General features: G+C 37.1%; 1 protein-coding gene across 1 annotated transcript in view; it reads left to right on the forward strand.

Moving 5' to 3' along the window:
• The window catches only part of LOC149844794 (porphobilinogen deaminase, chloroplastic-like), a 32,344-nt gene extending 6,178 nt beyond the window's left edge, over positions 1-26,166 (forward strand). The window contains exons 3-5 of the mRNA XM_089997340.1: positions 23,067-23,270; positions 25,537-25,714; positions 25,818-26,166. Coding sequence (XP_089853466.1) covers positions 23,067-23,270; positions 25,537-25,714; positions 25,818-25,927 — 492 coding nt within the window. The 3' untranslated portion in view covers positions 25,928-26,166. The remainder of the gene's footprint in view (positions 1-23,066; positions 23,271-25,536; positions 25,715-25,817) is intronic.
• Positions 26,167-26,737: the final 571 nt, after the last annotated feature.

A 26,737-nucleotide genomic window follows, 5' to 3' on the forward strand; every position in this document is an offset into this window, starting at 1 on the left:
TTCACCTGACACAAAGGAAGCTGTGTTCTTTTTTTTTTCGAAAGGCAAGCCAGGGTTAGGCAAACCCCCACCAGTTATTATTCAACGTACCACTGGGGTTTTGAACCTGCAACATCCTACCATAGGGAGACGTGCACTTACAGCTCCTACCTACCACGCGGAGCCCCCATTGGTTCCAAGGGAAGGTTCTTATCACCAGCAATGTCCACTAAATAGATACACAAGTGGACAATCATCAAGAGAAAGCTCACTATGGAGTCCACACACAAAACCCACAAAGGGGTATTCTCACAAAACCCACACAAGGATCACACAAGAATTATAAAAAAAAATATTTTATTAACATGAGAATGCAAGAATGCATACATAGAGGGGAGTCATCCCCTTTTATATACAACATGATACGCTCATAGAGTCATTGGAGCTAGTCCAACGACTATAATTATACCCGTTGGACTAGTTCCAATGACTCTATGCCTTCTAGTCAACACTATGTTGAGTAGGTCAAAAAGAAGAAAAAAGACTAACAAATAAAATACAAAAAAGGTATTTATATACATTATATATATACATATGTATATATGTATTTCCTATATATACACATATATATGATATATACATATGTTATATGTATACATTTTAACACTCCCCCTCAAACTATAGTATGATAACCGAAAGTTTGTCTAAGAGAAAGTAAAAATGAGAAGTGGCGAGAGGTTTGGTGAAGTCTGCCAACTGATACTCGGATGTAACATAGGGTAAATCAATAGTGCAATTTAGATACTCCTTTCGAACATAGTGACAATCCATCTTGATGTGTTTGGTGCACTCATGAAAGGTTCGGTTGCTAACGATGTAGATGAAAATTTTGTTGTCACATCAAAGGCGTGAAACTCCTGATATCTAAACTCCTATGTCAGCTAACAATATTCTAAGCCAGACTACCTCCATCGTTGTTGTAACGGTGACCCGGTATTTAACTTGAGTTGAGAAAAGATGAACTTTATGCTGCTTCTTGCATCACCATGAAATTAAAGATTCACCTAAGAAAACACAAAAACCTGTGGTTGAGCATCTGTTATTAAGATCACCTTCTCAGTCAGCATCAATATAAGCAGTTAAATCTAAGGTAGATGTAGCAGACAAGAAAATGCCTTGATAGATATAATGCTTAATATATATAATAATGCATAAAACAACTCTCATATGAACAAAAGTATGAGCGTGCTGAAATTGCCTAGCTATATGTACAACATGTGCTATATTAGGTCTAGTGATTGAGAGATTCGATTAGCTGTCTGTAAGGTGTATGATTTGCAAGTGGTTCCTCGTCATCAATTCTTATTTTTGCATTGTCAATTTCTAGAGTATCAACTTTCTTGTCATCTATGATACCAGACTTGAAAACAGCATCAAAGGCAAACTTAGACTGAGACAATAGATAACCTCTAGGAGAGTAAGCAACTTCAATCCCTAAGAAATATTTTAAAAATCCTAAATCAGTTATTTCAAAATGATTTTGAGAAGTTTTTTAATGGTTTCAACCTATGTCACAGGGATTCGGCCAGACAGGTGCCGCACCCTCGTCGACGCGACGCAATGCGGGTGCGCGTGCGGTCAACCCGACTTTGGGTGCGTTGACCTCACCCAGGGTCATTTTGGTCTAATTTTTTGATTTTTTTAAAAAAAAAAATTTGCCTTGTGAAATGGGCTGCGGAATTTAAAAAAAAATCCTGCTGACAGTTGACCACGCAGCGGGACCCGCCCCTTGCTGGATTTTGATTTTAGCCTTGATAGCTTCAGTCTCTTTAGAGTTTGCCTATTCCCTGACGAGGACTTCCAGATTCTTCACCTCTCCCCATCCCTTGCCGGATCCCTGCAGAGAATGAAAGGACGAAACAACCGAAGCGTGGATGCCTGCTTGCTGCTGCTGCTCTTGTTTTATAAAGGGGCACTTGTGTCCACAACATCTGACAAGCTTTGTTGGCATCCCGATCTTTCTTCGTCAGGATTTTCTCTCTCCATGATAAATGATAATGGTGGTGGTAGCCTTGGTGGCTATTAGTATTCACTTTTCTCCTGACGAGATGGGTGCTCTAGCCGTAGCCTGGTGTAGACCTCTCTTTTCCACATGTCAAATCCAATAAATTTCTTTTAGCTGTCATCTAGAGTCTAGACCGGAGATCTGTGTGCAACTGTATATAAAATGAAATTTTTAGAACCTTAGGCAGTGGCGGTGGAGTCCTAGGCCTCGTGAAGACTCTCTCTCCAACAAACCACATCAAACCTTTCGCTTATATTTTTTTTTGTGAAGACCAGGGAGTTTCAGACATGATTGAATCATGACAGTCAGCAGAACGCTGCAGGCTGGGTCGATCAGATCGCCAATCCTTTTGGTTCATCAATTTTGTCCCGTTGCACCAAAGTATACAACAAGCAGAACGTGGGTAACAAGTCTTCAAACAAACACACCAGCAAAAAAAAAACTGGTTATAAGTCCTATATATATATATATTTTTGCCGCACCCCCGCACCCAGGTTTTTTGGAAGTGCCGCATCCCCGCACCCGCACCCGCACCCCATGTGACATAGGTTTCAACTTCTTGTTTATCTCCTCCGGTGATAACATGTCGTTCACATAGAGAAGAAGAATGATAATACCTGTATAAAAAATCTTAATAAACAATGCAATGTCAGTTAAACAAGATCGAAAACTAATATCAAGCATGACCCGACTAAACTTTGTAATGAAATGGTGGTCTTCAACAAATGCACAAATAACTCACAAACAAGTGTCTATTGGAGACACTACAAGCATGACCCTTGAAAGGGTATAAAAGGAAGAACACTTGAAAAATAAATAATACTTTATTCATGAACAAAATGCTTAAGAAGCATAGTAGTTTACATTGAAGGGGTTCACCCCTATATATACAAAAAAGTGGAAGAGAGAGGAGCGCTCATTTTGAGTTCTCCAAAAGAGACATTGGATTCCAACGTCTCTTAATATAGCTGTTGGACTACATTCCAACAACATTTATTATTATAGCTGTTGGACTATAGTCCAACAACATTTATTATAGCTGTTGGACTACAGTCCAACAGCTATTTGCACAGTCAAGTTCCAGAACTTGACTGGATCAAATATCTAGTTTCTATTGAACTAGATGCTAAAAAAGAAAATAAAGAAAAATAAAAAAAGAAAATAATAAAAGAAAATATAATAATATTAAATAATATATATATATATATATATATATATATATATATATATTACAGTTTACATTTTAACACTCCCCCTCAAACTTACGGGACAATGAGCGAAAGTTTGTCTAAGAGGAAGTGAAATCTGGGAGCAGCGAGAGGCTTGGTGAAGAAGTATGCTAATTGATATTTTGATGTAACATATGGCAGATCAATGGTTCCATGTAGGTATTCCTCTCTGACATAGTGACAGTCCATCTCAATGTGTTTAGTGCGCTCATGAAATGTCCGGTTGCTTGCAATGTAAATCACACTTTTGTTGTCACAACACATCTTTGAAGCTTGCGTTGCTTTAGCTCCCATATCCGCTAGCAATCGTCTAAGCCAAACAACCTCCATAGTGGTGGTTGCCATGACTCTGTATTCAACTTCGGTGGATGAAAGAGAGACTTTCTGCTGCTTCTTGCACCTCCACGAAATTAAGGTTTCACCTAGGAACACACAAAAACCAGTAGTTGAGTGTCTATTATTGGGATCACCTCCCCAGTCAGCATCAGTATATGCAATTAAATTTAATGAAGATGAAGCAGACAAGAAGAGTCCTCGTGAAAGAGAGGATTTTAAGTATCTAATAATACGCAAAATCGCTCCCATGTGCACGGAGGTGAGAGCATGCTGAAACTGACTGACTGTATGAACCGCATGAGTTATATCTGGCCTAATAATGAAAAGATAAAAAAGAGCTCCAACAAGCTGTCTATAAGGAGTAGGATCATCAAGAAGTTCTCCATTATCAATTTTCATTTTAACATTGACAACTTCTGGAGTGTCTACTTTCTTATCATCTGTAATTCCAGACCTGGAAACGATATCAAGAGCAAATTTAGATTGAGATATCAAATACCCCCGAGGGGAATAAGCAACTTCAATGCCTAAAAAATATCTCAATAAACCTAAGTCAGTCATTTCAAAGTGAGTTTTAAGAAGAGATTTGATATTTGCAACTCCCTGTTTGTCGCCTCCGGTGATGATCATATCGTCCACATAGAGAAGAATAATAATGATGTCGGCATCAGATTTCTTAATAAACAAAGCAGTGTTAGTTAAACAAGGTTGAAAACCAATATCAAGCATAACATGACTAAATCGGTCATACCAGGATTTTGGAGCCTGTTTAAGACCATAAAGAGCTTTTTCTAGACGAAGAGCTTTACCCTTAGGGATACTAATACCAGGTGGGGCTTCCATGTATACTTCTTCAACGAGATTCCCATTCAGGAAAGTATTTTTGACATCTAATTGAAAGATAGGCCATGTTCTAATGGAGGCCAAGGCTATTAAAGTTCTAACAGTGGTCATACGGGCCACATGAGCAAATGTTTCTTCATAATCGATGCCATACTCTTGGGCATATCCTTTTGCTACTAAACGGGCCTTATATCTTTCCAGGGTCCCATCACTTTTGGTTTTGACTTTGTATACCCACCTACAACCTATAGGTTTCTTACCCGGAGGGATATCTTGTATCGTCCAAGTATTGGCCTTTTCTAGTGCATCCAATTCTATTTTCATGGCTTCTATCCATTCTATATGATTTTTTGCTTGAGAATAGGATGATGGTTCAACATATGATTGTATTAATGTAATGGCGGCCCTATACGTGGGTGAAAAAGATTCATAAGACACAAATTTTTCTGGAGGTTTAGAGATTCTAGACGTTCTTCTAGGTGAGACTTCAGAGTATTTTTGTAATGCACATGGAAGATTTTGCTCTTTACGTCTTGAATATTATAGACTAACATCCCTATGGATTTGCTCTTCATTATCATCATTTTCAACAACAATAGGACTTTGATCATTGTCAAGGTCACATCCAACATCATCACATTCATTGGATTTTGAAGTTGGATCAATTAAAAACGAGTATTCAGTAACATCCTTGGATTTTTCAAATTCAAAGAAGCTTTCTTTTTCCAAAAAAGATACATTTCTTGACACATATAATTTGTCATTTTGAAAATCGAAACACCTGTAGCCTTTTTTATTATCAGCATATCCTAAAAAGGCACATGGGATTGCACGAGGAGAGAGTTTGTCATTTCTGTTGGTGAAAACAAAACATTTGCATCCAAAGACTCTTAATCTAGAATAATCTGGAGTTAAATTAACAAGCTTTTCTATTGGAGTTGTATTCTTTAATGAGGAAGATGGCATCCTATTAATGAGGTAGGTGGCAGTTAGGACCGCTTCAGCCCAAAAACTTTTTGGAACTTGATTTGCAATTAGCAATGTCCTAGTAGTTTCCATAATGTGCCGATGTTTGCGTTCGGCTAGGCCATTCTGTTGTGGAGTGTGTGGACATGATCTTTGATGTGTAATACCATGTAAATTGAGATAGTCTTTGAATTCGTTGGACATAAATTCTCCCCCCGAATCAGTGCGAAAAACAGAAATATCATTTTGAAACTTATTTTTAACCATTTTATTAAATATTTGGAAGTTAGCAAAGACATCATATTTATGTTTAAGAAAATAAATCCAAGTATGTCTAGAAAAGTCATCAACAAAAATGACATAATATGTATAACCACCTTTGGAAATAACTGGTGCGGGGCCCCAAACATCCGAATGTATTAACTCAAGTGGTCGTGAGGAAACAAAAGTTCTACTAAGAAATGATGACCTTTTCATTTTGCCAAGAATGCAGTCTTTACAAGAAAAATTTTCAGAATTACAAATTTTTTCCAAACTTGGAAAATATTGAATTTTAGACATATGAGGATGGCCAAGCCTTTTGTGCCATAAATCCAATTCTAATTTCTGAATATTATAACAAAATGCATTCTTGGGTAATTCCAAAAAGTCCATGTAATAAAGTCCTCCTTCTCTATGGCCTTCCCCAATCAGCTTCCCTGATTGGCGATCCTGTACCCAACAACCATGAGAAGAGAAGGAGATATTACATCCATAATCAGATATTTGCGAGACAGATAAGAGATTCAAATTAAGTTTAGGGATATATCTAACTTCTGGGATAAAAAATCTTTTGGATTTTTGAAGATTTTCAAAACATCCTATTCCTTTTACTTCAAGAGATGTGCCATCGACTGTAAAAACCTTTGACACACTTGAGTTATTTTTAAGACATTCGGATAGACTATTAACATTTTGGGTCATATGAAAAGAAGCACCAAAATCTAAAAGCCAAGGAAAGTTACCTGGACTGGAGAAAGATGCAACTGCCGCTCCAGTTGAGGCTTCGGTTGAGGAGGATACCCCTTTGAGAAGAGGTTGAAGGATTTCCATCAGTTGAGCCATAGACACAGGTGCATCTTGATCTTTTGACTCAGATTCAACAGATGCAACTCTTTTTTCTTTTCTTTTTAACTTTGGAAATTGAGGCCTATAGTGCCCCGGTTCATGACAATGATGACAAATAACTTTTCTTTTATCAAAGTCGCCGTTTTGCCTTCCAAAATGAGGCAGCTTGTAAGTACGAGTATGATTCCCCGGTCTAGATACAGCTAAAACGGAGTCATCATCAACTTTTGGAGTACTTTTTCTAAGTCTATTTTCCTCCATAGTGAGCTCTTCTATAGTATCAACAATAGAAGGAATTTTTCCACGATGTAAAGGGGCCGATTTGGTGGATTCAAACTCCGGCCTTAGACCATTCACAAATTGATAGAAATGTTCCATATCGAGTTGCTTTTGGTGAAGCTCGATGTCTTCAGCACAATGCCATTTGGGCTCAAGAAGAGCCAACTTATCATACCAAACTTTTGTTGCTTATTTTAAGACTACAAAGAACTTTGTTCAAACGAAGATTTTTTTTCCTTTGGAATAGTTACACCAGGTTGTGCTTCCATATATACTTTCAATTAGATTTTCATTAAGAAATGTATTTTTGGCATCCATCTAATATATATGTTATTTTCTAATAGAGGCTAAGGCTACTAAGGTCCTAACGATAGTCATCCTAGTAAACAGGACAAAGGTTTCTTCATAATTATCCCTTGGTAACTAACCTAACTTTGTACCTTTCAAGAGTTTCATCACTCTTGGTTTTCACCTTAAATACTCATCTACAACTTATGGGCTTATTTTCATATAGGATGTCTTGAATAGTCCAAGTATTGGTTGTTTCTAAAGCTTCTAGTTCTACTCTCATACCTTCTCTCCATAGATGATGTTCTTTGGCTTGGGCATAGATAGAAGGTTCTATATATGAATGAATTAAAACAATGTATGCTTTGTACTTAGGTGAGGAGTTATAGGACACATTTCTTAGGTGGTTTTGAGATTCTAGATAACCTTCTAGTTGGTACTTCAGACTGACTTTCAGTGTTAGAATATTTTTTTAATGAACGTGGTTGTTTAGGGTCCTTACGCCTAGAGTATTAAAGACAATTTTTATCCTTATGTGATTGCTCTTCACTATTTTCATTATTATGGGATTGATCTTCATTTACCAAATCATTCCTAGGCTCATGATCTTCACCAAGATCATATTCACAATCATCATATCATATTTTGGAATTAGATCCAACAAAAAAAGAATACTTGGTTATTGTTTTAGAATTTTTAAAGTAAAAAAATCTTTCCTTTTCTAAGAAAGACAGATTTCTAGAAACATAAGGTTTTTCATTTTTAAAATAAAAACACCTATAGCCTTTTTTGTTATCTGTATAACCTAAAAAGACATAAGGAATAACACGAGGAGAAAGTTTATCATTTTTGTTGATAAAAATAAAACATTAGCATAAAAAAACTTTTAATCTAGAATAATGAGGAGCTAATTTCAAAAGTTTTTCAACTGGTGATATGTTTTGCAAAACAGAAGATGACATTCTATTAATAAGATACATAACAAAAGATGAAATATTTGAAAGCGAGAGAAACCTTTAGATTTATGCTTAAGAAAATAGATCCAAGTATGCCTAGAAAAATCATCAACAAAGATTACATAATAAGCATTTTCAACTTTAGATAAAATAGGTGTATGACCCTATACATATGAATGTACTAACTCAAGTGGTCTAGAAGAGAAAAAAGTTTTTTCTTGAAAAAATAATCTATTTATCTTGCCAAGAATACAATCTTCACAAGTGAAATTTTCAGAATTACAATTTTTTTTCAAAATGAAAAATAATGAATTTTGAATAGATTAGGGTGGCCAGGTCTTTTATGCCGTAAATCCAAAACTATTTTTTGAACATTACAACATAGTATTCTTGAGAATTTCCAAAAAAATTCATCTAATATAGGTCTCCTTTCCTATGACTTTCCCCAATCAGCTTCCCTGACTAGCAATCCTGCACCCAACAACCATAAGAGGAGAACGAGACATTACATTCATGGTCAGATATTTGTGAAACAAATAAAAGATTTAAATTCAGTTTGAGAATAAATCTAACTTTTGAAAAAAAAAATTATTTTGAGAAAAGTTTTCAAAATTCTCTATTCTTTTTATCTTAAGAGATGTATCATCAACAATAAATCCATTGGATGCACTTAAGTTATCAAGATATTAAGATAAAATATCACCATTAGGTATCATATGAAACGAGGCACTGGAGCCAAGAAGCTAAGGATTTTTACCAGGATCCAAGAAAGATGAGACAATGACTCTAGTGGACGAAGATGCTCCTTTGAGAAGAGGTTGAAGAACTTAGACATGTTTCCAATGGATGATTCTTAAGCAAGAGCAATGTCGTTTGGCTCTTGTGGAGAGCTAACCAAGGAGGCCTTCTTCTCATAAGTCCTAAGTTTAGGACATTGGGGCTTGATGTGTTCCAATTTGTGGCAATAGTGGCAAATTATCTTTTTTTTATCATATTCATTTCCTTGTCTTTTATAATGTGGTGGCTTGTAAGTACTTATGTAATTTCTCAGTCTAAATACGGCAAGGACTGAGTCATCCTCCTCATTTTTGGTAGAACATTTCTTTAATCTATTCTCCTCCATACTTAACTCTTCTTTAGTTTCATAGAGGAAACTTTTCCTCTATGAAGGACAACCGATTTGGTAGATTCAAATTTCGGCCTCAATCCATTGATGAATTGGTAGAAGTTCATATCTATTTGCTTTTGGGGAAGTTCTATATCTTCGAAACAATGCCATTTTGGTTCTTGAAGATCCAACCTTTCCCAAAGCTCGAACAATTTGTTATAATATTCTCTAATACTTTTGTACCCTTGAGTCCTATGTCACATGGGTGCATGTGCGGGGGTGTAGTACTTTCAAAAAACTTGGGTGTGGGGGTGCAACAATATATATATATATATATATATATATATATATATATAGTTCAAAAGTTGGACATAAATGATCCTGAGTGCGTTGACCGCACCAGGTGCTGCAACCTCACGCGCACCCGCATCGCGTCGGGCACCCAGTTGGCCGAGTCCATGTGACATAGCTTGAGTCATATTCCAGATTTTCTCTTGCAAATTGCATACATGTGCAATATCCTTAAGAGAATACATTCTCTTGAGGTATTTTCAAATCTTGTTTGCATGTTCAAATTTGGCAAGACTAGAGCGTTTTTTTATATCTACACTACTAATAAGCTAAGATATGATCTTGGCATGCCCGATCCTCCATTCCTTCCATTTCTTCTCATAGGTAATCATAGCCTTAGTTTTCTCAACCTCCGTAAGGGGTACGTCTTTCTGACCTTCTACTTTGGTAAAAACTAGCTTAGGTTCTAGATCTGATCCATCAACTAGTTCCCATAACCCTTTTTCCCATATGAGGTGCTTCATGATTGAAGACCCTGTTACATAGTTAAAATCATTGAGTTTTATGAGTTTAATGGTAACATTTTCATTGTCATCCATTTTACAAGGGCTAAGAGAGATATAAAGGGGAGCGAGAAGGATATATAGAGAAAAAAAAAGTGAGAAGAAGAAGCAAGCTGAAGAACACTAGCACTCCACCACCAAGTAAGCACCACGAGCACTTGAATCTTTAAATGCATAATCACGATCTCATGAGCACTTGAATAAGAGTCACAAATGAGCTTCAACACTTCGAAGATCTGATACCATAAAATGAAATAGTGATCTTCAAATATCACCTACAAAGTCCACCAAATAGATACACAAGTGGACAATCATCAAGTGAAAGCTCACTATGGAGTTCACACACAAAACCCACACAAGGGTCACACAAGAAACATAAAAATAATAATATTTTATTAACATGAGAATGAAAGAACGCATACATACAATGAGGGGAGTCTTCCCCTTTTATATACAACAAGAGAGGCTCATAGAGACCAACCGCTCTATGACTTCTAGTCAACAGTATGTTGACTAGGTCAAAAAGAAGGAAAAAGACTAAAAAATAAAATAAAGGTATTTATATATACATAATATATATATGTATATACGTATTTCCTACATATACACACATATATATGATATATACATATGTTATATATATATATATATATATATATATATACATTTTAACACTCAGATCATAAGATTTCCCTGGAGTTCAGATCATGTTGAATAGCTTGTTGTGGTTAAAAACCTTAAAAGCATTAAGTTTTTCCCTGAGATTATAATGGGTCTGGTTCCATTTTGACATGAATTCGAGAGATTTGTTGTTTCTTCCCTCTTCTTCACTACCGGTTTATCATGTTGCTTTCAGAATTTATTAGTTCAGTTTTCTTTTGGTCCAATTCTGTGTTTCCTTGAGCAAAATCTAACATTTTTCTGCACTATGTGCATTATTTTCTTACTTCTTCTCACACTTATACATACCATCATGAAAATGGAGAATAAAAAAAGGAAGCATCTAAAACATTGAAAGACCTAAAAACAGTATAGGAAGTTACGAACAAATGGTCTTTACTTCAACATCAGTGCACCAATTTCAACAAGAAGCAAAATGAGCTTTTGAGGTCATTTAAAAAGGCTACCATAAAAACTGAGAGTCATTCCTTTTGGGAACTTTGGTTTCTTAAATATCTCAATTTCAACAAGCAGCAAAAGAAGTCTTTGAGGTAATTTAAAGAAGCTACCATAATAATTGAGAACGTTTCCTTTTGGGAACATTGGTTTCTTAAATATCTCAATTTCCGAAAGATAGTTCAGCATCAATTTGTGTTTTAGCAAACAAGTCTTCAAACAATAGCTTAGAGCAATTATACATAACTTCTTACTAGAAATAAGGGCTAAGTATGTGCGCTTTCTTTTTTGTTCCACCTCTTCGTGTTTTAAATGGACTGGACATGTTCACTAAGTGGTGCAACTGAACCAATTGTCTGGAAGGCCATTTATTCAAGTAAAAAAAGTTTTTGAATATCATAAGGTGAGTGAGTCAGTCTATGTTACATGGGTACGGCTGAAGATATGGGGATAGGGCCATTTTTATAAAGTTTTTAATGTAACTAATATCCAAAGGGATACAGAACGGGGGTCAAAGTGGAGTCTGCGTGACATAAGAGTTAGTTATATAACTCAAGCCAGCTACATATCTAGCAGTCCTATTGATTTTATTCTATGATCTTAAGATGATATTTTTGTGTGAGTGAATAAAGGATAGAAATACTCAGGGATGTTAGTGTCATTTGAAATTTAAGTTAAAAAAAAAAAAAAGAAGACTTGTGGCTATGGGAACACAGACCCTGATATGCCTGAATGCAAAAGCAGTATGGTATTGTAGGAGCGCTGGTTGTGTTTGCTGCCCAATTAGAGAACCCTGTAGCTTGGGCGTGAAAGCCCTGGGTGGGCCATGGAGTTGGATATTTAAGTTTAATTAAGCATCCCAAGTCAAAATATGTTCAATATGTCATGGCTAATATAATTTTCAAAAGATAAAATCTTACCATCCGTGTGCTACTGTACACCTTTTATGGGAGCCAAAAGAGCTTACAACACTACAATTCAATAGCGTGCAAATCATTAACTTATAATTCTAAAGCCAATTGCAAGGCATGATGGTATTGTGACGGATTGAATAAATTGACGAGAAATATTGGCATCTAAGAAGCTGCGATTCTGACCACGTGTGACCACATTATCTTCAGTTTTCTTCTCTCTCATGTTCCTTTTCCTGTTTGAAGGGATTCTGACTTATTTCAGCAGTTGAAAATTCATTGTGGCAATTGGATACATTGATCATATGGTGTTACTTGTGTAATGAAATATGCGGAAAAGAAATGTATGTCCTACAATGGACATTCACACATAGAAATCAAAGAACAAGTCCAAAAGAGGACATACACAAAAGCCAATAATGGCTAGAAAGCATAAAATCTTATAAAGGCACTAAAGGGCTTGAAGAAGCCACACATTACAAAGGGAGAGACCCCACTTATTTATAGGCAAGAGAGGAGTGAGGGAGAGTTAGAGAAAAGCAAGAGAGAGGGACTATTGGGAGTCCCAACAAGGAGTCGTTGGGCTCCCAACGGTCACAATTGTGACCGTTGGGGGCCCAACGACTCTTTGTTGGGGCCCCCAATGGCTGTGCATTAAATGCACAAAAAGGAACAAAAAAAAACAAAAAAGAAATAAGAAAAAAATAGAAAAAGAAAAAGGAAAAAGGAAAAAAAGGAAAAAGTCTAAAATGCCCCTATTGGGCGAGTTTACAGAACTACCCCTTATCGGGTAGTGAATGATAAATATATATATATATATATATTACATATATTTTAACACCCTCCCTCAAGCTTTACGGGGATACAACGAAAAGTTTGTTGAGAAGAAACATGAAACGAGGAGCAACAAGAGCTTTGGTGAAGAAGTCCGCCAACTGGTACTCGGATGTGATGTAGGGCAGTGCTATGGTTCATTTTAGGTATTTATCTCGAACATAGTGACAATCCATCTCAATGTGTTTAGTACGCTCATGGAAGGTGTGGTTGCTTGCAATATAGATAGCACTCTTGTTATCGCAACACATCTTCGAAGGAATTGAGATGACGATGCCCATATCACAGAGGAGACTTTTAAGCCACACAAGCTCCATGGTTGTAGTGGCCATTGCACGATATTCCGCTTCAGTTGAGGACGATGATACTTTATGCTGCTTCTTGCATCTCCAAGAAATCATAGAGTCACCTAAGAAAACACAAAAACCAATGGTTGAGACTCTATCATTGGGATTTCCTCCCCAATCAGCATCTGTATAAACAATTAAATCAAGGGATGATGAAGAGGAAAGAAGAACTCCCTTAGTTATGGTGTTTTTAATATATTTGACAATCCTTAAGACTGCACTCATGTGCACAGTTGTAGGTGCATGTTGAAACTAACTGACGGAGTGAACTGCATGAGTTATGTCTGGCCGAGTGATGAATAAGTATGTCAGAGACCCAACGAGTTGACGGTAGGGAGTAGGATTCTCAAGAAGTGTCCCATCTTCCAGCCTTAGCTTTGCATTGATAACCTCAGGGGTTTTTGTATTTTTATCATCCGAAATTCCAAACTTGGCACAAATGTCCGTAGCAAGTTTCATCTGAGAGAGAATATACCCTCGGGGTGAATATGCAACTTTAATACCTAGAAAATATCTTAAGAAACCAAGGTCAGACATGTCAAAATTTTCTTTTAAAATTTTCTTAATATCATGGATTCCTTGCTCATCACTTCCAGTGATGATCATATCATCAACATATAGTAGTAGAATAACTACAGAGGACCCTGCACTTTTCACAAATAACGCAGTGTTAGTATAACATGAACGAAAATTTAAGCTAGTCATTACATTGCTAAATCTGTCATGCCAAGCTTTCAGAGCTTGTTTTAACCCATATAGTGCCTTTTTTAGTTTAAGAATTTTGTTTTCACTAATAGATACTCCTAGTGGAGGATCCATATAGACCTTTTCACTTAGTTCGCCATTAAGAAATGCGTTCTTAACATCCAATTGATAGATAGGCCATTTTTTAACGGATGCAACCGCAATAAGAGTCCTAACACTAATCATTCTAGCTACGGGAGCGAAGGTTTCTTCATAGTCTATTCCGTACTCTTGAGCATATCTTTTGGCTACCAACCTAGCTTTATAACGTTCTAATGACCCATCACTTTTAGTTTTAATTTTGAAGACCCATCTACATCCAATAGACTTCTTTCCAGTGGGTAATGAAGTTATTTCCCAAGTTTTAGCCTTTTCAAGGGCACTAAGTTCTAGTTTCATGGCTTCAACCCATTGAGGAATGTTTTTGGCTTCATTATAGTGTGATGGTTCATGATAAGAGTGTAATGCAATTAGGCATGCCCTATATTTAGGTGTTAGGGATTCATAGGAAACAAACCTATTAGGAGGATTGGAGATTCAGCTAGATCTCCTTAAAGAGGTTTCTTCTATGTTGGAACTTTGAGAATATTTTTCTGAAGCGCTTATGGGAGTTTCTTGACCACGCCTAGCATAGGTTTGAATTGACCTATTTTCAACATCATTACTTCAATTTTCAACATTACTAAGAGGAGTATCCTCTAAATCATTAGGAACATCCTCTACGTGAGGAGTCACATCTTCTTGAGAGAGAAGATCAAATAAGAAAGCATATTCGCTTTCATCAATATCTTTATTTTTCTCAAAGCCGTTCTCATTTTCTAAAAAGGTAACATCTTTGGATACATATAGTTTGTTGCTTTTGGGATCGAAACACCTAAAACCTTTTTGATTTTCTCCGTATCCTAAGAACACACATTCGATAGCTTTGGGAGATAACTTATCTCTTTTATGTGTAAGGACAAAACACTTACACCCAAAAATTCTTAATCTATTAAAATCGGGTGTTCTTTCAAAAAGTTTTTCATATGGAGATATATTTTGTAGGGATAAGGATATCATTCTATTTATCAAATAAGTGGAGGTTAAGGCGGCTTCAGCCCAATAGCATTTTGGAATTTCTTTGGAAATGAGAAGAGTCCTAGTGGTTTCCAAAATGTGTCTATGCTTTCTTTCGGCTAGACCGTTTTGTTGGGGAGTCCTAGGACATGACCTTTGATGACAAATTCCATTGGTTTCCAAATATTCTTAAAATTCATTTGATAGATATTCTCCACCGGAATCAGATCGAAGAATGGAGATATTAGTTGAAAATTGATTTTTGACAATCATATGAAATTTTTTAAAGAAGTTAAAAACTTCGGATTTTAGATTGAGAAAATAGATCCACACATATCGAGTGAAATCATCAATGAAAGTAACATAATATGAGTATCCTCCTTTTGATATGACCGGAGAAGGACCCCAAACATCCGAATGAACTAATTCAAAGGGTCTTTTTGACACAAATGTTCTCTTTGAAAAGGGGGTGGATTTCATTTTTTCGAAAATACAACTCTTGCAAACAAAATGTTTCTCATTACAAAATTTCTTTCCAAAAGGAAAGGAGTACATTTTTGAGAAGCTTGGATGTCCAAGTCTTTGATGCCAAGTTTCTATATTTTTATCTTGGACATGATTACAAAATGAGTTAGTGGGAAGTTTCAAATTGGTCATGTAGGAGAAATCTCCCTTCCTATGGCCTTGCCCAATCAGCTTCCCGGACTGGAGATCCTGTATAGAGCAATCTTTGGTTGAGAAGGAGATTTCACATCCATGATCACATATTTGAGAGACAGATAAAAGATTTAAATTAAGTTGAGGTACTATTACATTTGGCACAAAAAAATCTTTTGAAAAATCTAAGGTTCCAAAACTTTTAACTTGTAAAGAAGTACCATCGGCGGTGGAAACAAAAGAATTTTTGGAGTTGCTACATTACATTGAATAGTCCATTTTCAATAGGGGTCATATGAAAAGATGCTCCAGAATCAAGAATCCAATAAGGCGTACCTGGAGGAGAAGAAGAGGCAATGGCGGCTCCTGAAGTTGACGGCGATTTGAGTAGAATTTGAAGAGCTTCGGATAGTTGAGCAAGGGAGAATGACTCTTTCCCTTTCATTGGCTCCTCCTTCTTTTGTGGGATTTCTTCAATAATAGCAACTTTACCTTTTGGAGGTTCATTTATCTTTGGACAATTAGGTCTTATATGACCCGGTTCTTGACAATGATGGCAAATGGCTTTCCTATAATTGCCATTATAGTTATTTTGCCTCCCAAAGTGTGGAGGCTTATATGCTTTCATATGATTGCCGGGTTTAAACACAGCAAGAACTTCATCTCCTCCTTTAATCATGCCAAGACGCGTTTCTTCTTGGCATATTTCGGCTATAGCATCTTCCAATGGAAGCGGTTTTGATCTATGAAGGAGGGAGGACCTAACTTGTTCATATTCGGGCCTAAGCCCATGTAAAAATTGGAAAAAGTGTTCTTTCTCCATTTGTTCTCTTCGCATTTCCACATCTTCACTTGATACCCATTTGGGTTCAAGAAGGGATAGCTCATCCCATAAAGGTCCAAGAGTGCTATAGTAATCTCTTACACTCATTTCACCTTGCTTAATGGTACATATTTTTTCTTGGATAAAGAATTGACGAGCAAGGTCTTTTTGGGTATACATACCTTTCATAAAGATTCATGCTTCATTTGCTAGGCGGAATTTAGCAATGTTGGCGCAAATCTTTAGCTCCACGTTGTTCATGAACCATGCAAGAATTTTTGCATGCTTACTTTCCCAATCTTCTACCTTGGATTGGTGGTCTTCAATAGCCTTCTTGCGAGCATTTCCTTCTAGAGCTTTTTCTTGATCACCATCTATTTTCGTAAGTTGAAGTTGAGGTTCCCTAATGGTGCCCATAACATATTCCCAAAGCTTTTTACCTTTGAGGTTGTTCTCCATGGCGGCGGCCCACATCATGTAGTTAGTACCATTAAGCTTGAAGGAGAGATCAATCTTTTGTTCTCCTTCCATTATATAATCAAGAATGGAGGACAAGCAAAGAGAGAGATAAAACTAGACAACTAGCTATATGAATCAAGAGCACAACCAAGGCTCTGATACCATGTAATTGTTAAATATGTATATGTAAATGAATATATTTCTGTACTGTATTGTACTACTGCACTGTATTGTACTGTATTGTACAGCATACTGTACTGTATTGTACTGTATTGTACCACTCGTACAACATATAAATATCAATGGAAAGGGGAGAAGACATTCATTGCCGACCAACATTTTTTTCTCTCTTCCCTCTTACCTCTCTCTCTATCTCTTGCTACGATAGTAAGGTGACTCCCACATCTGATTTCTCACATGGTATCAGAGCCAAGGGCGTGGTAATCACGATCATCTGAAAGGCCCCTAAGGACCTTGACGTGCGTTTTTTGGCGTTCTCAAGGAAAGTGTTTTTTTTTCATCTTTTCTCTGTTGTTTCTCCGTTGAATCACTATATTTCGACGTCGTTTCTTCATTTCCTCATATCGTGCATCTTTTCCTTCTTACATATTCTGTTATCCCCAATTTTATCAACCCTAATTTCTGTTTTCCCCAAATTTGGGAACCCTCATTTCTCAAAAGTGCCTCTTTTCTCAAACTTCTTGTGATTTCTTATCTATTTCTTGCAATATAGTTGATAAATCGTACATTCTGCACGATTAACTAAAAAATCGTGATTTCCAAAACTCAAAATTTCTGTCCGTACGGTTCTGTCCGTACAACCTACGAATTTCTGTCGTGCTATTTGATTCATCTTTGATCTTCTTCCTTATGGATTCTAAAATCAGCCCCAGATTTCTTTCTCAACTTGTTTCTCACAAATTAACTCATGATAACTACTTACTTTGGAAACGCTAAATTCTGCCGTTTATCCGAAGTCATGGTCTTTCCGGGCATCTGGATGGGGGATCACCCGCCCCACCTATGACTATTACGCAAGAGGTAACTGGTAATGATGGGAAGGTGAGTTGCATTGCTATTCCAAATCCTGCGTATGATGTTTGGTTTCAGAAGGACCAATCTGTGGTTGCCTATTTGACTGCCACGTTATCTGATCGTATATTACAAACTATCTCTGACCATTTTACTGCTGCAGAACTATGGAGACATCTTGCTCACTCTTATTCACAGGTTTCTGAATCACGTGCACTTCAACTGAAATGGCAGTTCCAATCTATGCGAAAGGGAACTAAGACCATTACTGAATTTCTAGGGGATATCAAAATTATCATTGATCAGTTGGCCGCTATTGGATATCCTGTTTCTGACAGAGATGTTGTTCAGCAGGTATTGGGAAGCCTTGGGCCCCAATATCGTATGTTTTGCACTGCATTACAGGTTGCCTCTACACTTCCATGCTTTGAGGATTTACAGGCCAAACTCCTACAGTATGAAGTTAGTTTGACTCAAGATCATCTTATTGATGATCCTCATCCTGTCATGTTTACATCTGGGTCGACCTCATTTCGTCCACCTGCTGCTCATATGGGCCGTGGAGGACTCCTTCCTACTCCTACTGATCCACCTGCCACTAGAGGTACCCGTGTCCCTACTTGCTTCCATTGCAACAAGCGTGGCCATGTGAAAGCAGATTGTTGGCACAACCCACAGAATCACAACAAGGCAGGGAGGCCAGGACCAAGAGCTGGACAGATGAATGTTAGACAGTTTCAGGGGCAGCCGCAGGGAAATTTTCGAGCACATCAGGGTACTGATCAGGGACAGAGTGCAGGTTGCCACATGATGTGCAACAAATTCTGATGACTGCATTTAACAACATGAATTTGCGTCAGAATGATGATGGAGTTTGGTATATTGATTCTGGAGCAGCCGCACATGTTACTTCTGATGCAGGTAAACTTTCCAACATGGTTCCTTATATTGGCACTGGCACTATTGTCACGGGAGATGGTTCCCACCACCCTATTTCTCATACTGGAAATGCATCTCTCTCTTTGTCACAATCTACACTACCATTGAAAAATGTCTTACTCACTCCTGCCATTGAGAAAAACATTTTATCTGTTTCTAAATTGGTTGATGAAACAAATTCATCCATGGAATTTACTCCGTCTTCTGTTTGTCTTAAGGACCTTCGAACCAAAAAGATGCTCGCTAAGGGTGAACGACGCGGAAACATGTACGTCTTCGAAGCAGCCCCCGGGACTTTGAAGACGTCATCTACCGTGTCTCCATCTTTTCCTGCTTATTTGAGTCAGTCTTCTTCTGTTATGCAATGTAATAAGCCAGTTTCTTGGCATCGTCGGTTAGGTCATTGTAGTCAAGGGTTCCTTGACAAATTGTCTTCTCAGGGTTTTATTCCCAAAGTCAAATTAGATCATAAGTGTCCTAGTTGTAATGTCTGCAAGAGTCATGTACTTCCCTTTCAAAGTATCAATAAAAGAGCTTCCAAGCCATTTGAAATTATTCACTATGATGTTTGGGGCCCAACTCCTGTTTCATCTCTATCTGGCTCTCGTTATTATGTGTTATTTCTTGACTCTTTCACTCGTTACACTTGGATTTACTTTATGAAATCTAAATCTGAAGTGTTCAAACTTTTCAAACAATTCCATGCTCTTGTTCAGAACCTTTTCAATTCAAATATCACTTATTTCCAGTGTGATGGTGGTGGAGAATACATATCTCATGATTTTAGTGAATATTTAAAGGACCATGGCATCACACGTAACTCCTCTTGTCCTTACACTCCACAACAGAATGGAGTAGCAGAACGTAAGCATCGGCATATTGTTGAAACCGCGTTAAGTATGATGCACAATATTGATATTTCTTTCTCTCTTTGGACTGAGGCCTTTCACACTGCAGTGCATATCATTAACAGGTTGCCTATGGAATTATTAGGAGATCAGTCTCCTTATTATTTGCTTCACGGTTCTCACCCTTCTTATGATGATTTGCATGCTTTCGGATGCATTTGTTATGTCCATGTGGATCATTCTTTACGTAACAAGTTTTAGGACAGAGCAGTTCAGTGCAGATTTCTGGGATATGCCGATGGGTATAAAGGATATAGATGTTATGATCCTATTTTGGGTAAGATTAAGGTGTCTAGAAATGTTGTTTTTGATGATGACCATTTCAGCACTTGTGATACTTCTCAGGTATATGAGCAAACTACTTATGATCCATGGCTTTGTGATACTTTGCTATATGACTCTATCAGAGATCCTGTTGTTGATGAACCAATTCAGTTTGAAGCAGACAACTCCATCATCCAGGATGCACCTTCACGGTTTTCAGGTTTGGTTTATGCCCGTCGAGGAGCCCCTTCAACTCCATCTCACGAGGCTCCCCCTCTTCGACGATCCACACGTGAAAGGCATCCTATCCATCGTTGGGTTAGTTACAACAATTTTTCTCTTGACTTTCAGTTGTTTCTAACCAATGTGGCCAAAGAGAAAGAGCCGTCTACTTTCCATCAGGCAGCCCATTCTCGAGCTTGGGTTGAAGCTATGAACGAAGAAATGGCAGCACTTCATGAATGTCATACATGGGATATTGTTCCTCGACCTGTTGATAGAAATGTTGTTGGTTCCAAATGGGTTTACAAGATCAAGCGTAAACCAGATGGTAGCATTGAAAGATATAAAGCTCGCCTTGTTGCACGCGGATTCACACAACAATATGGGCAAGATTATGAGGAAACTTTTAGCCCTGTTGTCAAAATTGGCACCATTCGTGTGATCCTCACTTTGGCACTTCAGCATGGTTGGTCTCTTAGCCAGTTGGATGTCAAGAATGCGTTCCTACATGGGGACTTGAAGGAAGAGGTGTATATGGAGCAACCTCCTGGATATAGTGAACATGATGCGGCTACATGGGTTTGTAAATTGAGAAGGTCTCTTTATGGTTTAAAACAGGCATCTCGGTCTTGGTTTGAGAGTTTCTCCATGGAAATTCAGCAGCATGGCTTTTCTAAGAGTATACTTGATCATTCTTTATTTATGTATAAGAATGATCATGTTACTACTTGGGTTCTTATATATGTTGATGACATCATTATCACTGGGAGTGATGATGCACATATTGCCTTGGTCAAGTCTTTACTCATGGCCAAATTCAAGATGAAGGACTTAGGCCCATTGCGATACTTCTTGGGAGTTGAAGTCGATAGACAAGATGATCGACTCACTCTAAGTCAACACAAGTATACTCTTGACATTCTTCACACCACTGGTATGATTAATTGTAAACCTCTCAGCACCCCATCTGTCTTAAATCATAAGTTTAGTGCAAAAGAAGGCCAATTATATCATGATTCCACTTTATATCGCCGCATTGTTGGTATGTTGCAATATCTTACATTTACAAGACCTGACATTGCTTATGCTGTAAATCAAGCATCTCAGTTTATGCATGCTCCCACTGATTGTCATATGGAATGTATTAACAAAGATGAAAGCTTCTCAGATATCTGAAAGGGACTATTGGAGATGGATTGCTCTATCACAAAGATGAAAGCTTCACTACAGGACACCGTTTACTTACATATTGTGATGCAGATTGGGGTGGGGACCCTGATGAGCGTAGGTCGGTTTCAGGATATTGTGTTTTTATTGGCCCAAATATTGTCACTTGGAGTAGTAAGAAACAAAAGGCCATTGCTAAATCCAGCACTGAGGCAGAGTACAGGGCAATGGCAGCAGGGACAACTGATGTCACTTGGGTACGGCATCTTCTTCAAGAGTTGAATGAACCTATCTCTTCCTCTCTGCTTTTATGTGATAATCAAAGTGCCATTAATATTTCTTTTAACCCTATTCATCATTGTCGCACGAAGCACATTGAGATTGATCAGCATTTTGTTAGACAAAAGATTGAAACAGAAGAAATTGAGGCTTCGTATGTCAGATCAGAAGACCAAGTAGCGGACATCTTCACCAAAGGATTGGTTAGTCATCAATTTTGGTTACTTAAGGGCAAGTTGAGCATGATTGAAGATCATCCTCAACTTGAGGGAGGCTGTTAAATATGTATATGTAAATGAATATATTTCTGTACTGTATTGTACTACTGCACTGTATTGTACTGTATTGTACTGTATTGTACTGTATTGTACAGCATACCGTACTGTATTGTACCACTCGTACAACATATAAATATCAATGGAAAGGGGAGAAGACATTCATTGCCGCCCAACATTTTTTTCTCTCTTCCCTCTTACCTCTCTCTCTATCTCTTGCTACGATAGTAAGGTGACTCCCACATCTGATTTCTCACAGTAATGAAATATGCGGAAAAGAAATGTATGTCCTACAATGGACATTCACACATAAAAATCAAAGAACAAGTCCAAAAGAGGACATACACAAAAGCCAATAATGACTAGAAAGCATAAAATCTTATAAAGGTACTAAAGGGCTTGAAGAAGCCACACATTACAAAGGGGGAGACCCCACTTATTTATAGGCAAGAGAGGAGTGAGGGAGAGTTAGAGAAAAGCAAGAGAGAGGGACCATTGGGAGTCCCAACAAGGAGTCGTTGGGCTCCCAACGGTCACAATTGTGACCGTTGGGGGCCCAACGACTCTTTGTTGGGGCCCCCAATGGCTGTGCATTAAATGCACAAAAAGGAACAAAAAAAACAAAAAAGAAATAAGAAAAAAATAGAAAAAGAAAAAGGAAAAAGGAAAAAGGAAAAAAAGGAAAAAAAGGAAAAAAAGGAAAAAGTCTAAAATGCCCCTATTGGGCGAGTTTACAGAACTACCCCTTATCGGGTAGTGAATGATAAATATATTTATATATATAAATATATATATATTACATATATTTTAACAACTTGATGTTATGCTTGTTATTCATTTCTCAGATATCTTACACACTGAAATTTTACTTCTATCTAAAAAATGATTTAATATAAAAAAATTGATTATCTACTATTCTTCACAATTGGGTATCAACTGCCAAGCTAAGTTTTAGCATAATGATGATGTTTTACTTTAATTCTTCATCATAACAGATTATCTTTATTTAATTATACGTTTCAGGTGGTAAATTTCAGGGGCAATGTCCAAACTCGATTGAGAAAATTGAATGAAGGAGAGGTTCATGCCACACTATTGGCATTGGCAGGACTAAAACGGCTTTCTATGACTGAGAATGTTACCTCTATCCTTTCTCTAGATGAAATGCTTCCAGCAGTTGCTCAAGGAGCTATTGGGATTGCCTGCAGAAGCAATGATGATAAAATGGTATGTGATGTGTAATGGTAAAAAGCTTCATGATTCTATTTTTCTTAATGTACATTTTACTCGTGTAAACCACTTAATAACATATTTAGAGGGCTGTTTGAGGAATCTCCCACATGAATATGAACCAAACAATTGGAAAGTGACCTTTGGTAGCTAATTGCAACAATTTCATCTTTTTATGAAGACAACAGTTTGGAGAATTGCCTAATATAAATTTCTTCTGGTCTCTGATTTATACAACATTGAGCTAGGATAAAGAACATGTTGAATCTGCATCACGACATGTCATGATTATATATTGAAACTCTAAAAATATAGTTTAACCAATGAACAACTAAACAATAATAAATAGATTCTGCTGGCTCGTTTCCAAAAAAATATATTATTTCAAAGCTGGAAGTAATAGATTTTGAATTCTAGACCTATTGAGGAGAGATCAAGCTGGCTTTTCTACTAAGAAAATATATTGTTTCAAAGCTAAAAGCAATGTCATTCTAACTCTAAACTTATTGCTTCTTAGACAAACACTTCAACTATTTCTTCTACAGTACATTCTGACATAAAATATATAAAGACTATATTCCTTATTACTTAACGAGCCAAACTGAGCTGAACAGCTGTTCATATTCGGCTTGCTGTGCCTATTTTATGAGTTTGAACAAGCTCTTTACAAGCTGAGCACGAGCCACATCTCGTTTCTCAGTCCTATATAGTATATGATATGTGGGAGACATTGTGATGTGATAGACCATAGATGATACACCCTCTAACTGGGAATTTGAGTGCCCTTGATTCTTTTGTAGGATATTTCTAATAGATATAGACCATATTTCACAAACATAACTTCATTGATCTTATTTGGCTAGGGATTTGAAGGTTTTCAAGAAGATAATCTTTCAGGGAGTTTTCAACTGAGTTTGATACCTGTTTTGATGCTTATTGGACCAACATAGTGTAATGATTGCTGTAGAGCTTACCTATGATTCAGGATAATCATATATTGGTCATTAATTTGTTTCATCACCTTTTTCAGATAACTGTGTAGGATGAATGGATAAAATGCTATTTCAAAATTTCCCTTTTCTTAGAAGCTAACTTTCAAATATGTGGAGTTGAATAAAATAGCTGGATAGTTGGGTCACTGTCATAACAAAGGGGTCTCAGTTTCAAATCCGACACAGATTATTCGCCAGCTTGCCTGTAAAAAAAATGTTGATTTTTCTATTTTTCTGTTTCTTTGAAATATACTAATATTTTTTACATCCTTATTTGCATTTTGCAATGTGATACACTTTACAGGATCACGGTAAATTATGTTTTATTATCACATGTAAGACATGTCTTTGTATATATACTGAATATTATTATATTCATGTCATGACCATAGATTCCTCAATGGATATCCATTGGTGTCATCATATCTCCTCGAAAAATACAAAATGTTAGGAGTTAGGACACATAAATTAAAGCCACTCTTTTCCGAAAACAGATTATAAGTTCATTGTTTCCCATTTTTCTAGGCTGTAGTCCTTTAATGGTCACTGTTAATTGGTAGGAAATCTTTTAAATGGATGGTGGAGTTTGGTGAGAACCTCCAAAACTTAATGATATTAGGGTGCCACTCGTTACCACAGAGTCAACTAGATAGACATGTGTTAGTTTGGCTTTATAAATTGGGTCTAGACTTTTTAAAATGAATGAAAACCTCTCCTGTGGCTGCTGACTTCACAACTCGCTGCAGTTAAATACCATTTGAAGTGTTGATTCTTTCTTCTTCCATGCCAAGAACATTATTCATGAGGCTGTTAGATGTATTTTTTGACAAGGCGAGCTGTTTCCGGTACTTTGAGAGGATGTCAAATTTCTCTGTTCTTTTCATAAGTACCCTGATTAAGCTACTGTCCCTGACAATAGAACCATTTGTTTTGTTTCTTCCCGAGATGTCTTTTGATTACCAACGGTCACAGATAAAATTATTAGTATCTTGGTACACTGGTGCTAAATTTTGATGATATTATGCATGAAAAGGAGCTTAAGAGTTTGCTCTTTGAAGTTAACAATAAATCTTCCATTTCTTGAAGGTTCCATTCTTTTCCTGTTCTGTTTTTAGGTATTCCCTGATACAGTCAGGACTCAGATTTGGTTTATGTTGTTGGATGTTGCTTCCTTTTGCTGCACCATTTCCATTGAAATTTTAACAATCTGGCAATAAGCTATGAGAATTGAAACTTTTGTCCTGCCACTAAAATGCAACCATTTGATGCAGGCTGGTTACATAGCTTCTCTGAATGATGAGGAGACAAGATTAGCTGTTGCATGCGAAAGGGCCTTCCTTGAAACCTTGGATGGGTCTTGCCGCACACCAATAGCAGGTTACGCGTTCCGTGATAAGGACGGGTACTGCCTGTTCAGAGGCTTAGTGGCATCCCCTGATGGAACTAGAGGTAATTGTTCTTGGTAACAGTCTGTTGGTTTTGAGCTCAAATCAGGATGATCTTTTCATCACACCTTTGATGTTTACTCTTGACTTCTTACCAACACCTACAGTGCTCGAGACTTCGAGAAGAGGCCTATACAATATTGACGACATGGTGTTAATGGGGAAGGATGCTGGAAAAGAATTGATTTCGCGTGCTGGTCCTGGTTTTTTCGACTAGTAGCACAGCGAGGAACACAGGCAGTTCTATTGCCATTGCCTAGTGCTACTGCAACAATAAACTTAATTCAGTTTTCAAGAAGATTTTGAGGACCTTTTCTTTTTACTTTTATTCTTAGATGTTAATGGAGAGAGCTTATGAAGTTTGTAATTTTATAGTCAGGTGGCAATCAATTTCGTTTGTAGAGATTGATCATCAAAGCACAATCATTATGAAGTCATTTTCAAGTTTATGCCTCCAATAAATCAATCTATGGTGCAATCTTGTGGGTGAGAATTTGCTGAAATCTTATTGCACATGTTCGGTTGTTCACACGCACGGGTGGTATTTTTCACATCCTATGTGGTATTACCCAAAACAAATATATTTAAGAGCTTACGCTAGCATAGATTGTACCCCTAAACCAGGGCTGGGAAACAAGCCGAGCTGCTCGTGGCTCAGCTCATATCTGGTTCATAAACAGCTCATTCGAACTCATGAAATAGGCTCGACTTATCAAATTCATGTTTGGCTTGGCTCATTAACTAGTAATAAATATATTTTATGTATATTTTATATTAGAGTGTAGATGGTTGAACTGTTTGGCTTGCAAGAAATATGTTTAGAATTCAAGTTGTACTGCTTACAACTTTGAAACAATGTATTTATTTTGTAAATGAGCTAGTTTGAGCTTGGCTCCAAAAAATTAGGTTTAGATCCAATTCCATTATTTTTTATTGATTGATTGATTTTTGTTAATGAACTAGCTTGAGCTCAGCTTGTTCAACTCGGGCTTGCCATGAGCTCGAACTTGTTTCAGCTTGCCAGAAG

This window comes from Nuphar pumila, chromosome 2 (genome assembly GCF_984573655.1).
Source record: "Nuphar pumila chromosome 2, dmNupPumi1.hap1.1, whole genome shotgun sequence".
Classification (NCBI taxonomy): Eukaryota; Viridiplantae; Streptophyta; class Magnoliopsida; order Nymphaeales; family Nymphaeaceae; genus Nuphar; species Nuphar pumila.